Source organism: Thermobia domestica, chromosome 1, assembly GCF_964235325.1.
Source record: "Thermobia domestica chromosome 1, izTheDome1.hap1.1, whole genome shotgun sequence".
In the NCBI taxonomy this organism is placed as follows: Eukaryota; Metazoa; Arthropoda; class Insecta; order Zygentoma; family Lepismatidae; genus Thermobia; species Thermobia domestica.
The window spans coordinates 395,517,296-395,543,495 of record NC_137454.1 but is presented as its reverse complement, the minus strand read 5'-3'; the positions used below and the strand labels follow the sequence as shown (position 1 = coordinate 395,543,495).

The 26,200-nt window shown below is 35.4% G+C and overlaps 1 protein-coding gene across 1 annotated transcript in view; it reads left to right on the top strand.

Annotated features, from left to right (window-relative positions):
* Positions 1-26,200, top strand: part of Mekk1 (mitogen-activated protein kinase kinase kinase 4) — a 146,393-nt gene that overhangs the window by 27,958 nt on the left and 92,235 nt on the right. The window contains exons 5-13 of the mRNA XM_081732686.1: positions 2,390-2,587; positions 4,022-4,743; positions 7,951-8,359; positions 10,772-11,041; positions 14,449-14,610; positions 15,552-15,712; positions 16,646-16,759; positions 20,000-20,226; positions 25,959-26,155. Coding sequence (XP_081588812.1) covers positions 2,390-2,587; positions 4,022-4,743; positions 7,951-8,359; positions 10,772-11,041; positions 14,449-14,610; positions 15,552-15,712; positions 16,646-16,759; positions 20,000-20,226; positions 25,959-26,155 — 2,460 coding nt within the window. The remainder of the gene's footprint in view (positions 1-2,389; positions 2,588-4,021; positions 4,744-7,950; positions 8,360-10,771; positions 11,042-14,448; positions 14,611-15,551; positions 15,713-16,645; positions 16,760-19,999; positions 20,227-25,958; positions 26,156-26,200) is intronic.

The window sequence follows — 26,200 nt, the reverse complement described above, 5'->3', positions numbered from 1 at the left end:
CCTTGCTCAGTGTGTTATTGTGTATCATACATATATATATATCAGGGTGGCCACTCACCTGGAAAACCTGGAAAACCGGGAAAAGTCAGGGAATTTTTTAATTCTGGAAAAGTCAGGGAATTTTGATGAAAAACATGGAATTTTTACTCGGGAGAAAATTTACGTTCTGCTATATTCCTAGCCATTTAGCCGGTTTATTTATATACAAAATAGCTTTGGTCGCTGGGGGCTTCGCCCCCAGATTTCTCTTTCCTTCCAGGTTTCGTTTATCTAACTCTGCTGGTTTGGGCTGCGCATACTTTCTTCATATTCTTTTGTCATTTAGTGCTGCCCATGAATTGAGCTGGAGCGAAATCGGGACCATTTTGTAATTAACACACTTGTTTAGTTCGATGGCTGCTTGATTTCCAGAATTCGCTCGGGGCTGCGCCCCTGCATCACGTTTTGGTGGTCACGTGATTAATATAAAGGCTGAACGATAGTTGAGTATTTCTGCCGGAAGAGTTCCGAATGTGTGTCGAATTCCACAAAATGTGTGGAATTTTGGTTAATGCGTGTATTTCTATGTGGAATCAAAAACTGTGTGGATTCCACATGCATTTGTACTCAGTGGCGGCAGTACTTTTTGCGCCACACGATTAATTGGCCATGCTTTTTTACAGATATTTGACCTTTTGACGACCAATTTGAAGTAATGGCATTCCCCTCCCCCTACTTTTTACACCCAATTCCGCTACTGCATGTACTATTCTAAAAAAAAATCAGCTTCAAACAAATTTTTCTGATTTCTTAAAAGCACATTTTAATAGTGCTCATTTACTTCAGTTCCGTTGTTTTGTTACACAATATTTCCCATCTATGTCGACCTGTTCCCCGGTTGCATAACCACCGCACGCCACTGCTGGCACGACAAAACCTTTGGGACCCGGGCCTACCTAAAGTTGGAATTTAGGGGTTCGTGTCCCTGAGTTGCCCAAGGTTCCTATATATACCAATTTTAGATCTCTCTAAAAATTTTCTGGAAAACCGGGAAAATTTCTGGAAAAGTCAGGGAATTTTGAAATTCCAAATGAGTGGCCACCCTGTATATATATATATATATATATATATATATATATATAATTAAGTAACATCGATAGAGGCACGAGTTTTCCGCAATGTGCGATAAAACGAAATGCGTCAAAATTAAGTAATTTTCAGTTTCTTGACGTTTTATGATATTCTATGTGTATTTTCATTGGTTTCCGATGCGCGATAAAACACAAAATTGGCAGTTTTGCACGAAATTTCTAACACTACGCGATATAACGCGAAATTTTTAAAATACGTTTTCATTACTTTAAAAAAGCTAATTTTCCGCTGACGGAACGGTAGAACGTGGCATGAACTGTGCATTTTTGGGAGATTAGGACACGATTATAGGGAACATGTTGCTCGTTAGCTATCACTATCGCAGCTGGATGGCGAGTTTCGAAGTGATGATTGTTTGAAGTTTGTTGTAAATGCACTTACATACGTGTGGCTTCCAACAAGCAATACCACTTGTAAGAGATTTTTTTTTCAAGTATTGACTGATGATACGTGACAAACGTACAACAATGAAGAAGGAAAATGTGGAAACATGTAACATGCTTATGTTTAATGCTTAAATGTAACTTGTGTCTATGTGTTTTCAGAAGACAGCAAAACTTTCTACTCATAGTAAGTTTAGTTACTGATTTTCCACAGTTTGATTTGAAAAAATATCATTTTCTATATATGAAATTGACGTTATCAAGTGAAATATTCAATGTATTTTGTTTTTAGGTAATTAATGATTTATTTTTATAGTGATCTATGAATAAAAAGGAATAATTGTGAAAATGTCAGGGAATTATTTTCCACAAGAGCTACAAAATGCGAAACTTTATTTGGAAAATGTGACAAAACGCGAAATTTTCAAATTTTTAGTGCGAAAAACTCGAGCCCCTAAACATCGAATAGTTCTAGGTTCACACAAGTAATCGTGAACTCTGATAAAGTTGAATGAACATGCAGGAGAAGCTAAAATGCTTAATTTTACAAAGATTGTGTTAATTGAAGAATAATTTGATTGAGTTCACAGTTATACTAACGAATTGAAGAAAAAAAGACAAATTAGGACGTAAATTAGTTTCTTGTAGGAAATGTGACTATTTTGTACATAAAATACGTATTTCTCCATAACACGTTACCTGAAGAAGACAGCAGTTTCATCAATTAAATTGCAGAATAAATATTTAAAAAAAAAAAAAATAAATAAAAATAAAAGTAAAAAAAATGCAGGAGGGAAGTTATTCCTGTTGGATAACTTCTAAAAGATATAAATTTTGAATAGCTGCCTGATATTACGATTCTTTTTGTTGTGCAGGTGGAAACATGTAATAGGTTTATGAGTTTGACATCAAAGTTGGTGTCGTGTAAAGAGGAGAGAGCGGAGACTCCGACTCCACAGAAGGTAGCTCAGTTGCATGGATGCCCGCAGTCAAGGCTCGAGTTCTATAAAACATTTTCCCTTCTCATCAGAATGGGAAACCCTGACAAACAGGATAAGAATTACAGTCGGCAGGTAGGGAATAGTTGGTGTATTTGTTCTTAACTTAATTTTTGCTTTTTTCATATTACTCTTTAAAAAAATGTAAAACACCTTCTAAATTTAACATAAAAAGAGGCCATAATCGAAATTCAAGGCGTTTTAGTGACATTTTGTTTTCTAAATGTGTTCTTCACTTAAAAAATACTGTAATAGTAAAAATGAAATGTAACGTTTATATATATGTAGGAGGTGCCAAACATTGTCTGTAGCATTTGTCCGGAGATATTTCTAGTTACATAAAACCTTGAATCTTATTTATCCTATCATCGAGTGGTCAACTTTGCCCTACAACGTGATGTAGCGTCATCCATTAATAGCGTGAAGTTCAATTTTTTTCAAACAGGAGTATCAGTCCTTCTTTCAATGCATCGATCCATTTCGCAGCGTTGTTGTGCACGTGGTAAAAATTAGTGTACGACGACCATCTTCCCGAATGACACCGCACACCATGACAAGCCGCCATATTTCCCATACGATGGTAGAATATCGTCAGCTGATTGCTTGCACACACACACTGTCCGAGCAGCTTTCATCAGAAATCGTTCCAAAAGTTCCAAAAGTGATGCGACTTGTACATGGCATTTGCTGAATTGTGTATCTGTGTCATTAGTGGTTTTATAATAAATCAATTTAAAAACAATAAACAAACAAACAAAAAATTTTTTTTGGCAACGCGTCAGTACATTCTCGTGCTATGCTAATACTGCTGGATGGTTTGTATTGATTTGTCAATCTTGGCTGCAGTGTCATTGACAGATTTCGAAGGGTGAGTCTCCTCAATACGACTGCACGTTTGAGACGTAGCATTGGTACTGGTGGACCCAATCTCAGTGGTCTATGCATGTACTTTCGTTCCGTTTGAATTGCACTATAATCGTGTGTAACAGTCGCTAACGGTACACTAATCCTTCACTGTCTTCTGTCACACCCCCAATGCCAATGCCGCACCCATTTTACTTGTTCACACCACTATCTTCGTCGTACTCATCGGCCGTTCGCATTCGTTCTATGTTTCAATGAAATCATGCTATCCTGTGAGTGTCCCTTTACTTGTATTGTATTGTATTGGCTTTATTTTCATTTCTCTTCATCAGATGGCGATCTGTAAATAACTAACAAGTGCTTACTGTATAAACTACACTTTTTTTTCTTTTCAGTTGACAGGTAGTTTCCGGATAATTTTACCATTCGTGAGGAAAAAAACGCATTAATTTTTGTTTTTTGTATGTTATATGGGAATTTTCAGACAACGCTTAGTGATATTGCCTTCCTTATGAAATTGGAAACGAAATGAGACTTTTGATTAATTTCAATTGTTTATTTACGTAAAAGTACATCGAAGACATGTATTGAAACTATAATAATCTACATTATTTAAACTTTGCAATTTGCTGATTTTTTTTGCAGCTAAGCCGAGAAGAGCACCTGTGGCAGAGTGAGTTAAAGGATCTTATATGGCTAGAACTTCAGGCGTGGCATGCGGACCGCTCTCCCACGGAACAAGATCAGTATTTGTGCAATGCTCGAAAAGAAGTGGGGAACCTCTTAAATGAAATAATTGAATATAAGTTTGATAATAAAACGTGTCCCATTCCTGGGTCGCCGTGTAATGTAAGTGACAATGAAGAGAGTCCCGAGGAAGTGGTGAAAGACAGTGGTTCACGTTGTGACAAGTGTGCGGACACTCAATCCAAAGATACCACCAGCAAGGCTCCTTTGATCTATACTACGGATTATGCAGCTCAACTGAAGAACAAGGGATGTGTTTGTTCAGGGTGCTTGTCTATGTATTGTGCGTTTTGTATTTCTAATCAGAATGCTGCATTAAAGCAAGTAGAGGACTTGCTGACGAGACTGGAGATCGCAGAAGCGTTGTATCCTTCGAGTAAAGCGTTTGCTGCGGATTATCCTTTGTACAAAAGCCCAGAATTCGTGGGTCGAGTCAAAGCAATGTGTCTGTGGTATAACATGACCAACCATCATCGGTTGAAAGTTTCTATTTTGGGAAAACTCTTACTCAAATCAAATCATTGGCCAAAGATTGAAGATGATCAAACGTCATCTTCGGGTGTAACTGATACTTCTGCAAGCGATGACGTCATTTACGATGAAGTTATGTCTTCAATTAGGTAAGTGCAAAGTGTAGTAGGAGTGTATCTCATACTTTTATGATATAAAGTCCGGTAAGGAATTTTTCTCGTTGCTGTCCCACACTATATCATTTAAGTAACTGATTCGAAATATTACGGCTAACTATTTGATTGAAGTGTTATGAAGTATTGTAAATTTAATTATTACTTATATTTTTTGTCAATATATTCTTTGGAGGGTGCAGAAGTTATGGACACTTTTCCCGGTCTGTAGAGATGATCACCGTCAATTCTGCAGACATTTGTAATTCAAGTTCTTAAAAGAGAAATAGATATCTGGAAGATGATATCTCTGTGGTTTTATGTCCTTTATTTGCGTGTTTATTTCTGTGCTTTTTGTGCTTTTTACAATATTCTTTAAAGTAAGCAATAAATATAATGTAAATATATATAACGCAGAGGACATATATATATCAGTAGGAAGTTAGTAACTTCGGTATCAAGCCCTCTGGATAAATTTTCAACTACAATTGCATCTTTCGCCCAGCTCGTTTAATGGGGGTAAGAAATTGCTACTGTTCTTACAGATGAGGAAAATGCATCTATCAAATCAAATCAAATGAAAATGACTCTTCTAGCTATTGATATGTATATCGTCGCATGAGAACAAGAGGAACGTTAGCTCCAAAAATGCGGTTTTCGATTTCTTCATGTTTGGACCCAATTTTGAAAGCCCCACTATGTGTAAATAGAACGTAACGCCATCTATTCTCCTTGTCGATTATCTGTTGTAATGTAGCTCAATTACCTTCTCATTAAAAACACATCTTTCTAAGCAGATAATATTTTTGTTCTCTCGCCTGTAATCCTTCGAAAATGAAGTTACTTCCTCTGGTTCTCATGCGACGATATGTTCTTTATATTTGTTCCTAAATTCTTGAAGTGGAACACAGCACAAATATTATTATGCCACAGAAACAAATTATTTACCTCTTCCGTAATTTGTTTTCAAACAATTTGTGTTTGACAAAAATAATAAATCAACATTACTTGTACAGTCTCATAAAAACTAAGCAATTCGAAGTGCAATAAAAAATAGCTTCTACTTTGGATATGGAATATATATACGAAGGGAGTCCGAAAATAAGTTTCCCTCTCGTTTTTCCCAGGAGAGCAAACAGCAATGAGGGGAAACAAGACAGCGGTTGCACGCGCAACACACCCCGACACAAGTGGGTATCATTCGCCCGCGACCCTGCAGATCGCAACGGAGCCAGCAATCGTCGCAGCGCCTGCGCAAAGCGGAGACGAATCTCTCAGTTTGAGCCGGGTAGCTATGGGACACAAAGAATATTGTTGCTGGACTTTTTGGAGGTTGGAACTATCACTGCTGCACGGTACTGTCACACGCTGTCGAAATTGAAGGAGGCGATTCGAAACAAGCGCCCTGGCCTTCTCACATCTGGTGTTGCGTTGTTGGGTGACAATGCGAGACCACACTCAGTGACGGCAACTCAAAACCATATTGCAACTCTTGGGTGCGAGCGCCTTGCTCATCCGCCATACAGTCCTGATCTAGCACCTAGTGACTTCTATCTGTTTCCAACTTTGAAGAAGAATCTTGGCGGCAAGCGCTTTGGAAGCAATGCTGAAGTCACAGAAGATATTAGATGTTTCTTTCTTATCCAGAGCCCTGAATTTTTCTTGAAAGGGTTTTTAAAGCTTATAGACCGGTATGACAAATGTCTCAATGTATGTGGTACTTATGTGGAAATATAAAGGTACGTCTGATCTTTAATATCATGCTATTTTTCGTCTTACATTTCCACCTCTGTCCATAGTCGCCTGGAGAAACTTATTTTCGGACTCCCTCTCATATAATAGAAGCTGCTATTCTTCTAAATATATTAATGAAAATTTTGTAATAGTTGTTCCAGAAATTAATCCTGTTCTTATAAACTTGCCTTAAACTTTTATTTGCATTTCTCCTGTAAACAAACCTGAGAAAGACTGCAAGCGTAACTGAAAAGCTCCTTAACATAATATTAACAGGGTCTTGCCGTAGAAAGTAAGTTACAGTTTTATCATGGTATAGTGCTTTAAAATGTCTTGAGTCGTGGTAAAAATGCGAGCTAAAGCTCACACTCACGTGTTGAGCCAATAAGAGTTGAGCTGTTGCTAAGCGAGAGAGAGTGAGCGAAAGGGAGTCTGGGCGCTTGGAACGGAAGACTAAGTGTCAAGTCAGTGTGGTATATTTATAATATTCATTTCGGTTTAACAATAAAGTATTTTGACAGTGATTTTTGCTCGGTGCAGAACAGTACGAAAAAATATTTAAGGATTTTCGTCGTATCATTGAAAATTTTTATTTTTTTTTTCTTTATGGTTCTTCATTCAATTCTTCTCTTAACTAAGCTTGTTAAACTTAAGAAAAAATGAAATTGTACGTATTGAATATTGTATGAAATAAGTCAATAATAAAACAATTATCTTCTTTTTAGTAGGAACACCGTAGTGTAGTGGTTAGAGAGTTGGGCTCATGCCCGCGTGGTCCCGGGTTCGATTCTCGGTCGGTGCTTCCCAATTTTGGGCGTGCACCCAGCGTCGTGAGGCAAACTGAGCAGTCACACGAAAAAAAGATGTAACGGCCACTACGTCTAGAAATTTCCTGATGCGCCTATTAGAGACAGAGCATCGCAGTGCCCTGACCACGTGCTCGCCATTAGACTGGACATAGTTCAGCCGGTCACTAGCAGATGGCGCTGGAGTAGACTTAGGCTCACAAATGGGCTGTTACACCAAGTGGGTTGGTGTAGTTTGTTTTGGTTTTGGTTTGATCTGCTTTCCATGGTGGAGCAAGCAGTAGAACAAGAGAGAAACGCGTCGTGTGGTCATCTGTTCAGCACTCAGGGTGTATGAAAGAGCCCCACAGTTTAATGTGAGATATTAACTAGATGTTTGCATAGAGGATCGAATCTGGGACTACCTATAAGGAAAGTATTTCTACAAGCAGCTCTTAAGAAAAGAGAGAGGCACAAGAATAAATCAGCTGCTTTCCCCATTTATTTTCCCCTGTTATGCTCTGAAATGCTTCTGATTCTGAATTTCTATTTCTATTTATCACTTCACGATTATACTAAATTGTACGAAACCAAGTATCAAATAGGGAATAAGAAAAGAAGCGTTCTAATTTCACGTTTATTTTCAAGTAATTGTGCATCACCACTGAATGTTCTTATTTTTTAGGCACCGTGTTGATGCATCCGTAGGAGACGCCAGGCAGTACCTGAAGGACCCAAAAGCTCGGGTGCAATTTGAGCTTAACGAGGGTGAAGGTGAAGCGGAGAGCGTGAGTTCCGACAGCCAGTTCAGTTCCAATCCTTCCGACTCCAACAACTCTAGTGACTCCAGATCAACAGTGAGCAGTGAGATGTTCAGCCGATCTCGGAACGTGTCTCTGGTAGACTTAAACCAGGACTTGTGTGTAAAATCAGCACCAACATCACCGTATCGAAAATACATTGAAGATGTGTTGAAAACGAAAGGACTTCGCAAAGCGCTTCATTTTCTCGAAGGCTTACACAAAGTTGTTCTTAGGAAATCAAGAATAACATTGGAAAAGCCTGCGAGTAACCCAGAAGAGAAAACCGTTGTGGTAAGCATTGTACCAGATACGTAATTGTAATAAAAAGTACCAGTGCTTAGAACAAAAAGAAATGCCAGTAAAAGATATACAGTACCACCCACAAGTATTTTATTGGAAACTTATCCTTAAACTGGTTAAAGGATAAACTTGTGGTTAATTTATCCTTAAGGATGGTGGCTCTTATTCTTAAAACTGTGTATTTAAGACTTCAAAACTGTTATGCTTGAGTATGGAAAGTGTAGTAAAACGCGTATGTCCGTCCATCTGTCTGTATCACAGCAAAAAGGTTTACTAATATGAATTCAACATCCCAAGAATAGGTCTTATCTCTGTCGTTATCGTTTTGTTCAAGCCGGAAGCGGTAGAATTTTACCATTTCCGGTTTCATAGCGAGAATTTTCAACGAACTTAAATAGTTCGTTACTGAATTCTCTCTGTATGTGGGTGTGTCTGTGTGTGCGCCTGTTATTTGCGATTTTTTTTTCAATTTTAAGCCCTCCATTTGACAGAGTATCAAAAACTACCTGAGAAAGTTGTGATGGAATTTTTCGCGTCACTCTTACCGTTCCCGAAATATTGGCCAAAAAATTTCCGATTTTGGAAGATTTAAGGAGCCATATGTCGGGAATCGTGTCATAGAGAGATGATATTTTACGAATTTTTCAATTTCAAGCCCTCCATTTTTGAGCACTATAATGATTAATTTCATATTGTTTAAACAGCCATTTTAGTGTTGATTATAAAATTCACTACCTAAATCTGTTTGTATGTTAAACACGGGCAGCTTAATTTAATATAAATATATATATATATATATATATATATATATATATATATATATATATATATATATATATATATATATATATATATATATATATATATATATATTGCTTTTACAATTTCAGGACCTTGCTTTGTTTTTAACGGAGCACAATATGTATATCGTGAAAAATATCAATACAACATAATATATTTGTAATTATTATTATACTTGGCAATACTTTGCATATCTGCTAAATCCGTTTGTAATGAATCCATTTGTAATAGTTGTTGTCTTCGTAAAACAACATATCGGAGAACACTTTAACAGAACTCTTAAACGAAACATGTGGAAAAAATGTAGTACTGAAGGAAATTATAAATGGATAGATATATTACAAAAATTGTTATAATAATAAAGTAAATAAAACAATTGGTATAAAACCTGTAGAAGTTAATAAGAAAAAATAATTCTTTTTAAGTTTGTTCTGGCAATGCTCTTGGAGCATTCTCAAAGGGTTTACTACGAATCATGTGACCCTAAAACAAAGTTTGAGATCTAAGGCTTGGGAGAACAACATATCGTAGGCCTAGAATGTTTTAACAAAACTCTTAAACAAACCATGTGAAAATTTAGTACTCAAGGAAATTATAAATGGATAGATATATTACAAGAATTGTTAATGAGTATAATAATAAAGTACATAGAACAATTGGTATAAAGCCTATAGAAGTTAATAAGAAAAATTAATTAATTCTTTTAAAGTTTGTTCTGGCAATGCTCTTGGAGCATTCTCAAAGGGTTTACTACTAATCATGTGACCCTAAAACAAAGTTTGAGATCTAAGGCTTGGGAGAACAACATATCGTAGGCCTAGAATGTTTTAACAAAACTCTTAAACAAACCATGTGAAAATTTAGTACTCAAGGAAATTATAAATGGATAGATATATTACAAGAATTGTTATAATAATAAAGTACATAGAACAATTGGTATAAAGGCTGTAGAAGTTAATAAGAAAAAATAATTCTTTTTAAGTTCGTTTTGGCAATGCTCATGGAGCATTCTCAACTGATTTAAATAAAGATTTATCATCTCAAGAACAGACCTTTCCCGTGACTTGATCACTCTACTAAAACCGGAAATGCTTGAAATCTATTACAACTTCCGGTTTCAGTATTTGTTCTCAAGAGCAAAAGGGGTAATAAATAGAGAAAAAAGTTTCTGATATTGATTTAGTGTCCCAAAAATACTGTATGTTGATTCTTTTCTCTGATCTTTCTATTGTGACCAAAAGTAGCAGAAATCTCTCTACTTCTAATTTCAGCATGGATTGGTGTAAAGGGAGAACGGTAAGAAGTAATGAGACAATATTTGGATTCAGTGTTTCAAGAACAGATGCCATCTCTGCCGTTAACTGTTTACTGAAACCAGAAGTGGTAGAAATTTACCACAAGAACATCGGATTCATTTTGTTCATGTGTCAAGGAATTTGAAGTATACTCTAAGTAACTGCCATAATAATATAAATAAAAATACGAAGTACTTTTTGTTTAACAGTGAAAAGTACTTTGTAAGACAAAATAAATATAAGTGAATTCATATTAATGCTGTGTTTATTGCACTTTAATACAGTCATCCACTCTGTAATTTTTCAGGATAATGACGCATCTCCTATAGATCAAACTGAAAATTCGTGCCCGGTGCAAAACAACTCGAATGTCGGGACGCCTTGTAATATATCAGAGGAGGAAGAAGAACTGAGGAGGTATGGCTATTGGTCGCCCGAAGCCCGAGCGCTAGGTTTACCCTCTTATCGTGGGGCTTATTTGTTCCTGTGCCGTATACCAATTGATGTTATTCACGAATACCTCAGAATGCGTCTGGAACAGAAACCAGAGGAACCGTCAGCTCTCAGTATTAGGCAGGTGAGACATGAATTAGTTGTATTTATTTACTATAAGTATATTCACTGGATATCTCATTTGAGATTACGTTTAATTTTCTGATAAATCAGTAATCCAAACGTTCGAGTCCTATGGATTTTCCTAAATGCTTTTCCCTACGTTTTCGATAGCTGAGCAAGTGCTACAGTAGACTATAAACTGCAGACGTAGTTGCTTTTGTTTTCATTCTGTATTCACGAGGTGAGACGTTGTAGAGCATCTAAAAGTTATTTTCAAGACATTTATACTTTTGCATACATGTGTATCTAGTGAAATGTAAAATGATTCTGTATATATATATATATATATATATATATATATATATATATATATATATATATATATATATATATATATATAATTCTCGTATCTAAGCATGCAAGTATGACAGTATGACATTCGACTCTAAAAACAACTGTTTGCTTCCCTATGTGCACTAATGGATGTTGTCACCCCCAAAATTAGTCCCCTTGTGAAGCAACGCACTTTGCTAGACAACGGTGCCATCAGCGGAAACATACTAGAAACTCATTTCCACAACAGTGCACACAGTATGTTGCTCACGACGCGTTGGGTGACAGGAATGTCATCAATCACTGTTCTTTGAAAGTAATTGTTAATTGGAAACCACCAAGAATTGCTTGATGTTAAATCAGGGAAATTAGGTGGTTGGTAACTGTCGGAACGAGTTTCTGAACCAGGAACCCGCGAACACATCTGTTTTCTGTTATCTCTCACGAGTCGAGATACCGTCTTCATGTAAGTCTGTGTTATTCCGAAGTTCAAGCATTGTTTCGCACACTTAGCCTTCGAGTTGTTGGTATTGTGGTTCTTACTCTCTCCTTGTGTCCACTGTTGTCATCATGAACTTCTTCCAGATCTTAAGTCGCTTATGCCATTCAGAAATATTACATTTTGTCATGGAAACCCATCGTAATAAAGTTAAAAGTTTTATTCTTTGTGTATTTTTACTCGGACTTTGATGTTAACTAGGGATAGGTATGCTCAGCGATGGAGGGGTCCGTTTGTTTTCTCAGGGCTTCCATTTTCTCCGAGATTCTTATTCAACTAATTATTTCATAATCATCGTTTCCTTTAGCCTAGAGGGCATATTCACGCGACATGAGAGCTAGATATTTCATTTAATTCTTACGTTAACTCATTGTTTATTTTTTTTTATCTCTGTCAATTATAAAGGCTATCTCAGAAAATGTGAGAGTTTTTTTCCTGACTTGGCAATACTGCCTATGGTCTCGGCTCACGTCTATTCGTGTAGGATGACTAATTCTATATCCGTAGCAAGTTGTCACATGTTTCTAAAACCACGTTAGAAAGCAGCTGGTTGAGTTACGTAGAACGTGTTTCGTCTACCTCTCAAGGATTTTGTGTATAAAATTGTTTTCGCGATGAGTATTCAATATGGTTGGCGTTTATGGAAAAGTGCTGCGGAAACATGTAATGTTCCTACAGGCATGTGCCGATCAAGACAAGATTAGTAGAGCCACAATGTACCGATGGCAGAAGTTGTTCAAAGACGGACGCGAATCACGCGCTGCTTCAGTTCGCTACCTGACGACGAATTTTCAAAGACATTCATAAAGTTCCCGGAGTGTGGACGCTTGCTTAGCTGCCAGTGGTGCTTATTCTGAAAGATATATACGTCTATTCGATATGGCTGATTCTGAATAAAAGTGTTTTAATTTTAAGTTTTTTTTTTTTTTTTTTTTTTTGTTTGTTTCATTTTAATCATTCTTGAGGGGTACATGTACATGTTTGTCTTTTAACTGCTACGCAGTCACGACTGTTTGACCTGTTATGCTCATTTTGATCTCAATTGGAAGCTGATGAACCAATTTTCGTCTTAGTAAATTTGCTAGCCAATGGAGGTCGCTGTTTTCCTGTACAGGAATTAGTCTCGCCTTCATTGCGACAGCCTTTGTATTTTTTATATAACAGCGCAACATACATTTGTTTCGTTTGCTACCTTCTGAAGACTGAGCCAACTGATCTGTAACAAAATCGAGTACATGGTGGGATACACTCAGGTACGAATGGCTGTATGAATCACCACCATAATGCTATGCAATCCGATACATTCAGGAAATTAAATTCTCACAATTCTCACTTGTGTTATTTATTTATTTATTACTTAGTTACTCGGTTTTTTACTAAATGTCATTGAAAATTTAATATATAAACAAAAACCTGGCTTCATATGAGGTAAATACAGTTAAGTACGAGAGGATTGTATGTCCTTGATATTCTTAGACCAGTTTTCTTCCATTCTCCATGGCTATAAAGCGTAAAGTTGGGTTGCAAAACTGCAAAGTACGAGGATAAGTCAAAAATTATCCAGAATTTTGAAATAACTCTTCTTGCATTGTTCATATCGATCTCTGTCCTCGTTTGTTTTATTGTTATGCTGTTGTGGTCACGCTATAAAAGTTTGATCCTAATTCCTCCATTTGTCTTCCTTTTGTTGCAGATAGATCATGGCCGCTCCATTAGAAGTTTGCATCAAAGAGGAACAGCGAGCAGTGATCCGGTTTTTTATTATTTTTATTTTTATTTTTATTTTTTTTTTTATTTTTAAAGATGTATCAGGGGCTACAATCCATGAAAGTCTTTCGGCACAATACGGCAACAATGTCTTGCCGGAACAGAATGTCTACAAATGTATTGAAAAATTCAAAAATGGTCGCACAAGTGTTACGCACGAGGAAGGAGCCGTATGCCCATCTGGGACCACAAATGATAACATTGAGCGTGCATGGGACATGGTTCTGTTACACAGACGAGTGACCATTGATGAAGTGGCAGATCATCTGGCCACTAATACACTTTCCGATCACAAAAACCGGATCACTACTCGTTGTTCCTCTTTAATGCAAACTTGTAATGAAGCGGTCATGATCTACCTGCAACAAAAGAAAAGCAAATGGAAGAATTAGGATCGAACTTTCAGAGCATGGCCACAACAGCATAACAATAAAACAAACGAGGACAGACAGTATGAACAATGCAAGAATTATGTCAAAATTGCGGATAATTTTTGACTTATCCTCGCATATGTCGGTGAGCTATGTTGTTTGAGACTTCGTTAGAGGTTACCATTTATTTCACCAACACTATTTCTGTAAATGCTTAATCCAATTCTTCCCCCTCCTTTCAGTTTAATATAACATTGATGAAGGACGTAATGTATTAGATAATATTAAATATTCCTCAGGAGTAGTTAAGCCTAGAACTACAAATAAAATTATTTTCCATATGGAAAAGGTAAATTCCATGATACAGTTTGGAATAAGCTGTAAATTTTTGCCTTCATTTCAAATAAATGTGTGTAATCTCTAAATAATGTATTAGTGTATGTATATTTTCACTTTCAGCTTATGAGAGAGTTCAAGGAAGGTTTGAAAATCGCCGTTTTACATCGACAGCGTTACTTACACCTGATCAGAGCTGGATTATGGGACGTAAAGCCTGAAATACTCGATCGTTTCGAGCAAGTGGTCAGCGACTTCGATCGCAGCGTTAAAAATGTTCTAGAGGTAACGAGTTTTAACTTGGTCCTGTTAAAAACTTATGCTTCAATATCTAATAAGTTACGACTTTTGTAGATAAAAGTTTGTGGTACAACCTATCTACCTACCTATATATCAACACACACCCTCTCTCTCTTTCTCACACTCATACATACTCATTCACTCTCACTTTCTTTTTCGTTCTTTCTTGCTTTCTTGCTTGCTTTCTTTTTTGCTTGTTTCTTTGCTTTTCTTTGTCGTTCTTTCTTGTTTTCTTTCTTTCTTTTTTTTTTTTTTTCCAATTCCATCGTTTTTATGAAAATACTTACGTAACAATACAAAAGTCGGTAGAGTCCTATATTATCAATAGACTTAACTTTATTCTCGACACTAAATCATATTTTTAATATTTAATTTTATGAAATTTAGTTTCTAGAAAACTCATGATTATTTTATCGCTGTCGGGAATTTCAAATTTAAAAAAAATCACAATTGTATGGAAAAACTTTTTTTAAAAAAAGAAAATTTTTCCATGGGGTTCGATTGTGTCGGATCTGCCTTTCCTTATGGGAGGCCCTGCGTGAGAGTACTATTCTTTAGTTAGTAATTATTATGAATTAAGAGGACTGTTACATGTTTTGCTACAAATTGAGTATTACTTATTGTGCCGCAGGACGAAGTTAGAAAATTCGTAATTTAAAAAAAAATCTCTTCAAATGTATTTCTCTCTTCCTTTTATTTGATTTTGTGCATTTACTTTCCCTTCTGTTACGAAGGATTGGGCAAGAACTTGAAGATCAGAATATTTTTAAATACAACCGGGAACAATAGCATAAAAGATTTTATTCATTCAAGGGCACGTTCCTGCGCATCATTATTATTTAAAAACCGTATTAGTTTTAGGAAATGATTTTATGGTGGTAAAGAGTTGTTAGAAACGAAATAACAACTTTCTTTTGTTTCTGTAGGTTTACTTGGAATATCTACAGCAATGGGTGTTGATGATCCAGCAAGAGAGTTTCCTTATAACAACATATCAGAAGAATTTATTGGAAGAAGAATGGAATTTCGTGAAAACAACATGTCCACATATTCCTGGGGGAGAAGCGTTGGCAGGAAACAGCTTTTGGTAAATTATGCTGAATTTTTCTTTAAACTTTCTAATTATTCAGGTATCTCATAGGCATAGCTATATCTTATTTAGGGGTACAACAGCGTGTTTTTATGATGGTTTGCATTTAGATGAAAATGGTGAAAGTTAGTTTGCAGTCTGCCTCCAAAATCAGTATCTTAACTAATCAGTGTCTGAATATAGAGTTCAGAGTTGGATTTCTGATAAGTTTTATATTCTCATATACTTGGCATTACCACATTTGGAAATCAAAATGATAAAGGTAATAATGAATAGTGAACAGCGTAAAGTTGTACAGCACGAAATTTCACAGTGGTTATTTATCACCGAATATTTTACACATAATATAATCAAGTCATTTAAGATGGTCAGGTGTCTTTCGCGTGGGAAAATAACTTGTGGAGTTCAGGACTCTGGTTGAATAATCGAAAAAGAAAGGAAAAAAAATAAAATGTTGGGTAAGCCAAAAAGGGAGAGGACAATCTGAAAGTGAATAACTACTAATTTTTTCCTTTTTTCCTTTAGTAAAATATTTTGGTTACTGTTTTTGTGTTGCTGTGATGTCAATGTACGACGAACGATTTTGTCTATTGAATATGGCAAGGCTCGGAAGAAATTGCAACACAGGTCAGCTATTTGATTCATAAATAGAACATTGGGAAAAAGGAAAGATTATATATATATTAAGAATGTGTCTTTTGAGCAATATTATAAACTTACTGAACTATTAATATATTTAATAAGCGCATGAGGTTTCTACATTGCGCTTACTAGTTCTGTTCGGTACAGTCTAGTTTAATATCTGAATTTTTATTTGAAATTTTGCAAATTCTGAAATTTTTTTCTTGTTTCTGCGTAAGACATATTGATTTATACATCAAACTGTGTATTAATGTCTCTAATACATAATTATTTATGATTTTTTTATAGTCGAATGGCAAGTGGAATGCTGGGAGCAATTGCTGACCATCTTAATACTGGTATTGATGAACTGACAGCCCACGTTGATGATAGTACGTTGTCGGACGAAGAATCGTCAACAAAGTAAGTAATTTTAACGTTTCTGATGAAGGCAGTGATACAGTGCTGAAACTATAACACTTATTTATTTATTGTGGTCAGATTTTGATTTTATTTAAGACAACGCAATCCCAAAGCTAGAATGAACGGCATTCAAGTAATTCTTAAACTGAAATATACTTATATCGATCGCCTGAACAACTAACTACTCTTCCGCACAGAAGTACTTTAATTCACAACCCTGTAATATGTAACACTTATTACAAACTTATTAAAATTTGTATATGTTTCAGTAAAAAGTTGTACCTTCCTCAGCACATAGCACCTTTCAGTAAACTATCGTCTTTGGAATTACATTCCTTTGGATATCTTCTTCCTAAATGAGTATAATGTAGCGTTTTAACGTTCGTAATAAGTTCATTTTGGGGCAAGTACTTTTTAAATAAACATTGAATATTTATTGTATTAAATCAAGTAGCTATTATGGAACAGTGTTATTTTATTATGGTTTCCCTTGAATTATGCTCCACCATTGCGCTTATATATATAACTGGGCCAAGGAATCGCTATTCATCAGACAGGGAGAGGAATAATAGGATTTTCTTCCTACGTTATCTTCTCCCTATCTGATGAAATGTTTAAGCGAAAGTGCTTATAGTGTATTTACTGAGGAATTGTGTATTTAATATCAAAAGAACAAGGACATCTTGCGTTAAAATTTTTAACACAAACTATTGAAAGATTCTCTCACCCTGTTTTCAGTGTGCATTATTCTGCCATGCTGCGAACTGTTGGCATGGAAAGAGATTTTTTACTCGGGGAAATCCCATTATTCGAATAAAATACTTTTTGACATAGTCCTATAACATTTCATTCTTCACTTTCAAGTTATTAGAACAGAATGCTAAAATGTTCCTATTGAAATACCGTTACTATTTAGAAAAATGTTTTGGGAAAATGTGTTCTGCAATATACTTTATTTATACGGTAATTGATAAATGTCTTTTGAAATTGTAAGAAGTGAAATCACACACACTGTTAAATGTATCTATTATGTTACTGATATGGATGCAGACCCCTAGATCTAATCTCTTCATCACATAAAAAGTGTCTTCATGATGCTAAAGTTTCGCACCACAACGCAATAGTACATCCCGAAGAAGGGGCGAGAGAAATCGAGGAAAAGTTTGTGTTAAAAACTGAAGTGCAGGTATCTTAAGGTATGTTTATCCTTTTAATGCTTATACTATTCTTTTCAATGTGTATTTTCACTATTTACTGGAAAGTAATACATTCTACAGAAGGTTGTTTCAGGTTAATGGTAACGAATTTGGAACCCAAACGAATTTAAGAAATACTGCGACGCTACCAGCGGTTGTTCTCAGTGCGCAAGCCGTATCTATTAGCTGTTGCTCTGCATCTCAATTTCCACTAAAGAAGACTGCGTTGAAGCACAATTCGATCAAGTCTGTTCCATTTTAGTTCACAAATTTTCAAAGACCGACGAAAGTGCTTGGCTGTCGACGTCCAAACGCCCATTTTAACAATGGGAACCCACAGAAATCCATCATCAGGGGGATGCATCAGGAAGAGTAAAAGAAGTTGCACCTCTCCATGTACGTCACTGTTGATTTCACCGTTATTGACTAGATGTTATATCCTGGTGAATGACAACGCGACATGTATCGCTGCCATGTTGGAATGGAATATTCACCTAATAATAACATGCATTGATTTTTAGCCTTTTTCCACTCTTGTTATTAAAGCAGTAACCAATAACAACCGTAAAGCCAGTAGGGAAATTTTCCGCACACATTCGAGAATCGCAAGATAATTCAACTTATTCCGTTCAAGATGGCGTTCGTGTAGCTTTCAACTGTTCGTGTTCTTCTCCATGATACGTGAGGTACAGTATGTTCAATTATGCAATTTACGATCGCGGGGGAACGTTGTTCTGCCCTTGCTGTTGTTGAAGGTGGGTTCTTACATCGCATAAGGAAAACACTTTTGCACCACATTGGGAGGACGCTCATGTCCCTGATATTTGCGGTATTCAATATTGGAGGGTGCAGCAACAGCAGTATTGCCCCTTTTGTTGCGATTCAACACAACGTTGATCACTTTCTTTGATAGATAGAAACCTTAAGTCATACACTATTTAACCAATAGTCAAAGCTATAACCAATGCCAGGAAGTTCGCAGATGTAGTCCTCCCAAAAGGTTGTAATTTTCGGAGCGATATGACCACACGTGAACAACAGTCGTCCTCCTTACAATTCAACATGGCACTTTCGAAGTACCCACAATACTTATCTAGTTTGTTCACGCGTACTGCTATCTCTGTATCAAATTCGTTACAAAAAGCTGTAACGACCTTCTGTATATGTATGTATACAAAATGAATTTCTTACCACAGAATAATGAATAGTACCGCATACTGTAAGAAATCATCCGCAAAGATAGGAAAAGAATCACATAAACTAGAAAAACTACTGGAGTGACGGATATTGTAGTGAAAATAAGGACATTGAAGTGACAGTGGGTCGGAATATTGCAAGAAGAAATGGTGATCGGTGGAGAAAACTAAGCCTTGACTTGATACCCAGACACAAGAAGGAAGCTAGGAAACATCCTCATACAGAATGGTGTGACGAAATCAAAGAGTATGCGAAGGAACGTGGGGAAGAACTTCTAAAATAGATTGTTGTGGAGGAGAGTTGAATGAACTTCAATCTATCAGTGAATTGATATATGAAGTTATTATGGCATTGTGAAATATAATTGTAGCAGAGCGATCTACACTTTGAATCTCGTTAGATATTTAGAGATAATTGTAGCAGAGCGGTAGGTAATTTAAAGATAGTACAGACTTCTATTAATATTTTACATGTAAATATACTTGATAAGACATATTGAGTTATGTCCAGATTATTGCGCACAGATGGCTGTCTTCTATTGTCACCAACGACGAGAAAGAAGCTGGAGAAATTTATTGCTAATGTTTTAAATCGTATTCGGATTAAAAGTAATAAATTATCTTCTTACTAATTACTTCATAGGTTCCTGCCCTTATTTCTTAACTTGGAGAGAGAGTAGTTTCGAAATATTGCTTATATTGAAGATAAACACCATTTACAACGATATATCTAAATAGTTGTAAACTTTATCCGGTGCATTGTGTGTCTTTAAAAGTATAATTACTTGTTTATTGTTGTATACTTGAATGGATAAAAGTCAACATGAGATTATTTTGTTTTGTTCCAGGCAGGTAATGCTGTCAGCGTGTCGAGAAATCCAGTCCATCTTCAACGAAGCGAGGGAAAGGGCTCTGAAGGCGATAGCGTTTTCCAAGACGTTGAGGAAGGATTTGGAGATTGCAGCTTCGTATGCTCTCAATGTTCCTCCATATGCTTTCCTTAAGAAGTTGAAAGAGACGGGACATGTACGTGTTATTGCACCTCACAGCTGTAGCCACTTGATTTTTATTCCTGGTATGTACAGCAGAAGATTTCTGTAACATATACGTAGAGACGAAACTTTTTCGCAACAATTTTGATATTTTGTAGCATTAATTATCACAGTTTTCGCATTTATGTCGCATTTATTTTTTTAAAAATGAATCAAAAGTTTTTTTTTTTTTATTATATATGGAACTTGTAAATAGTATATTTTTGATACTAAAGCGTATCTAATACAAAAATGAGGGTATACCTTGATTAGGTGCACATTCTAGCTAAGGTATTCACTGAAATATAGAAATTAACACAAAAACACTTCCTCTAACCTCACCCTTAGTTAAAGAATAACATGTAGCAAGACATTACCAGTTTTTCTTTTAAGTTTGTTCTCCTGTACATTCATATTATACTTGGAAAAGAATCTCTCGGCATCAACACTCGAGACTGGCAACCATATTGAACGTAGCGAGCTGACAACAAAAGACCTGTGGTTAACTTTTAAACTGTTTAACAATGATACAATGTCAACTTCCTTATCCTCCGTGTTGAGAACGTCAAGAACCTTTTAAATTCACGGTAAGCAACCAACAGATCATGAACATTTTCACCACAAAACAGTCAAGGATTTAAACAACAGTTCAGTTTTGTTGATGTCTACATCTTTATGAAGTGATAACAGTTTCTGGATCAAATAACTCGGAAAACTTTTTCGTAAATGCAACGTTTTTAAAGTTAAATAATATTGGAAATACGCTGTTTTAGTTATTATTAGCAATAATTAACAACACATCCACTTTTTCATTTTCATTCGCATTTATCGCAAGTAATGCCGAATTTCTCAAAAATTCGCGATAATATAAACCTAATTTCTAGCTCTGAAACGAACAGTTTGATGTTTCGTGAAACATATACTTTTTTTTAACGTTTCGCACTATCGCATTAACGAGAAAGTTTCGTCTCTACATATAGAACATACTCAATTATTGACATTTAGTGTCAACAAATTTAAGTTTTAGTTTATTACAATCTGAATAATGCCTTAAATCACTAATAGTTTAATTTTGCACAAATATTTAATGTTAAATGCTTAAGAAAGGCTCTCACATTTTTAGTGAATGCGGAAGAATCGTTAAATCTACACTTTTTGTATAAAAGAAGTCGCCTGAAAAAAATGTACACTCATGTCTAAAATGATTGTCGCATATCTATTTTGTATAACTGTCTTCTTGTAAGAATATAATTCGATAATGATTTTGCAGGGTACTTTTAATATTGATATTATGTGTACAATCGGAAACTGTATATTTGTGGTAAGTTTCATAGGAAAAAAAATATAAATACGAAAATTAGAATGAGTAAAACAAAATGCTGCTAAATAGACAAGAAAATTTTATTTTCGTTTTATTGTTCTTATTTACTGCTCTTTTGATATGTAATTTGCCACATACATGTCTTTGCCGACTATACACATACTAACATTATAAGAAATACCTGGCGAATTCGTTACCAAATTATATTCCTACAACAACATATTTATAGACATGCGACAATAATTTCGGACATGAGTGTACATAAAAACCAATTTATCAAGAAATCTTTTTCAATTTTATAACCTTTGCATCAAAAGTGCAAAATTCCCGGCGGGAGCTCATGTGGTTCGGATTCCATGTTAATCAGTAGGTCCACGTCTCATATAGCCTCGCTGCTGAACGGACGTAAAACTCAAAAATCAATCAATCATCAAAAGTGCAAAATGTGTTTAATAAGTGATACAAGCTTCATGTTATTTGCTTAACCCAGTGTTTCCCAAACGGTGTGCCGCGAATGGGCCGCTAATGTGCCGCGAGGAAATCGAAACAAAATTATTAATTCTATAGCAATCAAATTGCAAGACATAGGGAAAAATGTATATTTGTATTTAACATTAACATAAACCTCTACTATAAATCTACAATTTCGAGTTTCACATTGTTACTTTTCTGTACATTTTTTATGTTGAAAATAGTATTTGTTATCATTGTTATGATCATTATTGCTTCTTTATTGTTGCAGACTATTTCGTAACTTGAAATTTTAAAATACATTCAGTCCTTTCGACAAAGCAAACATTCATACAAATTACCTACATTTGTGTTTTAAAAGTAAAAGAGATTTGTTTGTTCATTCGTTATTTAGTGATCTTCCTTCTTAGTGAAAGGTTGGATAGAGTTTTCAAGAAAAAGTGTATTTTAAAAAGCCTTGGTCCCATATCTCATTGCAGTCGTTTTCTATTTTTAAATTAGAATAAAAAAAATAAGCATAATGATTTACCACGGGGGGAAATCAGTGATCGGGCTTTCTTCTCTGTGAGGAGATCAGTAATCAAAAATCTATATGAGTGTGCCGCGAGAATTCAAGTTACACCTGAAGTGTGCCGCAAGTTGAAAAAGGTTGGGAAACGCCGGCTTAACCTGATGAACAAACTACATAATAAGTGGTTGAAACTGTACAGAAAAACTTACAGACGCAATCAATGAAGTAAATGCTAATCTCTTCAGCAATTAAATTAAAAATTAGTCTATTATTGTCTTTAAGTGACTATATGTTACCTATATAGTACATATTACTTTTAAAGTCAAATATTTGTTGTCTTAGTTATTAAGGGTGAATGAAACTACAATCATCAGCCGTTTTCCTCCTATTATATGTATTAATATTCACATAATCTTTCGAAAAGTAAACAATAATGAGAAGTGAATTATCTATATCTTTTGATACAGCTCTGCCAAGTATTGTATTTTAAATACTATAAATTATCTATCTATTAAAATGCTACAATAGCAACAAAAGCGCCTGAACTCCAACCTATAACTTTGGATTTGAAACCTTTGATTTATAGTTATTTGTGATTACACCTTTAATAAAGACAAAATATTTTAAAGTATGTGTACTTTAAATAAATTATGTAAATAGATCCGTTTTTCATAAAGTTTATCCTTTTTAAATTATTGTTCAAAGCCTTTGTATTTTAATAAGCCTTTTACAAAATCAATGCAAATGAATTGTGCTGCCATCTTTGGAGTTCTTTTAAACTATACGTTTGTGGACGTTTATATGTTTGTGGCTAATCCTTTCGACAATGAGATCTCGGAAACTACAGGCTCTAGAAAGATGACGTTTTCACTGATCGATTGCAAATTTTATGTAGATTGTCCAGTTCTAATTGAAAATTTATATATATATATATATATATATATATATAAATGACCATTATTTCTGTATTGCATTTTTACGGGTACATTGGAAGTGTTGAAATTAGAAAAAAACTAAAGCGTCATATCCTACGCATTATACATTCCAACACCACATAATTGTATACGGGGGTTGCATACCTCTCAGGAATTTGTTTAATGGCCAAATTATAATGAAAAACGAAGGATAACCATTTCTCCAATCTAAGATGAATCTTTCTTGTTTGGAGAGTTTTGCCCTATGAACACCATTTATCATTGACATTATAATTAATTGTTTATGTAATGTATTTGCTTATTACATACTGCATGCAAGAAGAAAGAAAACACTGATCATACCTGAATTAGAGACTCCAACACGAAGTAGGCTCAAATCTTGCAAACGGCGCGAGAAATTGAAAAAGTCTACCCTTTTTGGTACCCCTTGCCGATTTTTATCAAGATGACTTTCACTTGTGTCCGTAAAGGGACATGTATAGATGTTGTGAGGAATGATAAGAAGATTCATGCTCATGTGTGAATGATGCACTCGTGCAGAGAGTGCAGGTTCAGCTAGTAATACGTAAAATTATAATATTTGGTTATTTGGATAGGCAGTTTATCAGTGACAGTGAGTGATATGGATTACAAGAGAAGATCAAGGAGACATGGTATCTCAGTGGTATAGCGTTCACTTTTAGTGCGAGGGGTTCGTGGTTCGATTCCGTGCCAAGTTAGTCTGTGTGCGTGAGTTTTCTTTTGAATTTCTTCCATATCCTCGCACATTCATAATCCACGAATTTTTTTACAGCCACTCACCTTCATTAGTCATCTGTATCCTTTGGCCTAAAGGGAATAACTGTGAGACACAAAACTAGAAATTTCATTTCATTTTACTAGGGGACGTTTACGTTATGCAATAAAAATTTAAAAAAAAAAAATACTTGTTAAAAAAAGTTTTTTCTTTAGTTTTCTAAATTTAGTTTGAAATCCACTAAATTAAACTTTGGAGGTCCCGTGTGTATGATTAGCGTGTGTGTTTTTGGCAAGGGCGCCGATCCTGGGGAGGGCCGAGGGGGCCCGGCCCCCCCAAAGCTCATGTGGGACCCCTCATTGTATTTGTTAATGTACAATATTTGGCATAATTTGAATGCAATTTGTCTTAAAATCCTCATATATGCAATGAAATATTGGACTCAGGTTTTCAAAAATACGCTTTCTTTTTCAAAAACTGTATCCAACATTTCACTAAAAAGGAAAATCACTAAATAACGAACGAACAAACAAATCTCTTTTACTTTTAAAACACAAATGTAGGTAATTTGTATGCATGTTTGCTTTGTCGAAAGGATTGAATGATATTTTAAAATTTCAAGTTACGAAATAGTTTGCAACAGTAAAGAAGCAGTAATTGTCATAATAATGATAACAAATACTTTTCTCAACATTAAAAATGTACAAAAAAGTAACATGGTATGAAACTTAAAATTGCAGATTGATAGTAGAGGTTCATGTGAAATACAAATATACATTTTTCCCTATGTCTTGCAATTTGGTTGCTATAGAATTAATAATTTTGTTTCGATTTCCTCGCGGCACACCAGCGGCCCATTCATGGCACACCGATTGGGAAACGCTGCAATAGAAGAATAAAATCCAAAAAGGGACCTATTCTGCCGTACAGAACCCATATAAAAAGACTGCTTCTCACTATGTATTACTGTTTTCATTCTGACGATCAGTGTTGAAATCCGAAATCGTTTACTTCCACCACTTCCGGTTTGGATAGACTGATAATAAAAGATCAAATGTCTCCATATAAAACGCCATTACCTGCTTTATGGATATCAATATTGAAACCAGAAGTGGTAGGGATTTCTATCACTTCAGGTTTGGGTCGGGAGGTAAGAATGAAGATAAGATTTGTCTATTTGTCTTGGGACGCTGACCGCTTCTTGCTTTCTGTTCCCCTTTGTTGCTCTATGGTGATCGACATTAAGACCGAAGGTGGTTGATTTCTACTACTTCCGATTTGAATAGAAGATTAAAGGAAGAAGTAAACCTGTTCTTGGGAAATCGCTTCTTGTTACCTCTTACCGTTTTTTCCTTTGATACTTATCGACAGATGGACGTAGCTGTACACATAGCAGTGTAGAAACATTATTGCTTCTTAGAAGCTCGAGTCATTTTCGAGTTGAACTCATTATCCTTACTACCAGTTTTCTTGTCAACTTCCCAAAACAAAATAAGGCAAACCCTCAATTTGTTAAGCAAGTATGAGAATGGACCTCAAGGGTGAAGGATATGTGGGTGTTCAGGAAATACATGTGATTTGCGTAGTGGTTAACGATCTAGAAGAAACATATGTAAATTCGACTGCGGCGGAGACTCGCACTTTTTAAATTTTTCAATTTTCACTGAATTCACATCTATAGGGAATGTAGTTTAAGAAAAATGTGTTGATTCCTCCCATTTCCAAATATAACATTTCAAATTAGATATGTTTATATTTTCCCTCCCTGTACATTTTTATTAAAATTTTTTTCCTTGTTGCAGGCAATATAAAAAATTACTCTGATCATGTACGGAAGCTTCTAAATATGAGCTGTGATTCTGGTCCTCCTGATATTGAAAGTGGGTATTTGTTGTTAACTCGTTGTGAGAACTGCGTGAATATTCCTGGCTTTTGGGATGGAGAGACGATTAGTATTCAACCAACGGCAGAGACTACAATCACGCTGTCCAACGTCGAAGTAAGTACTCCTATTTTAATTCATGAAATGGAAATTTTCTATCTA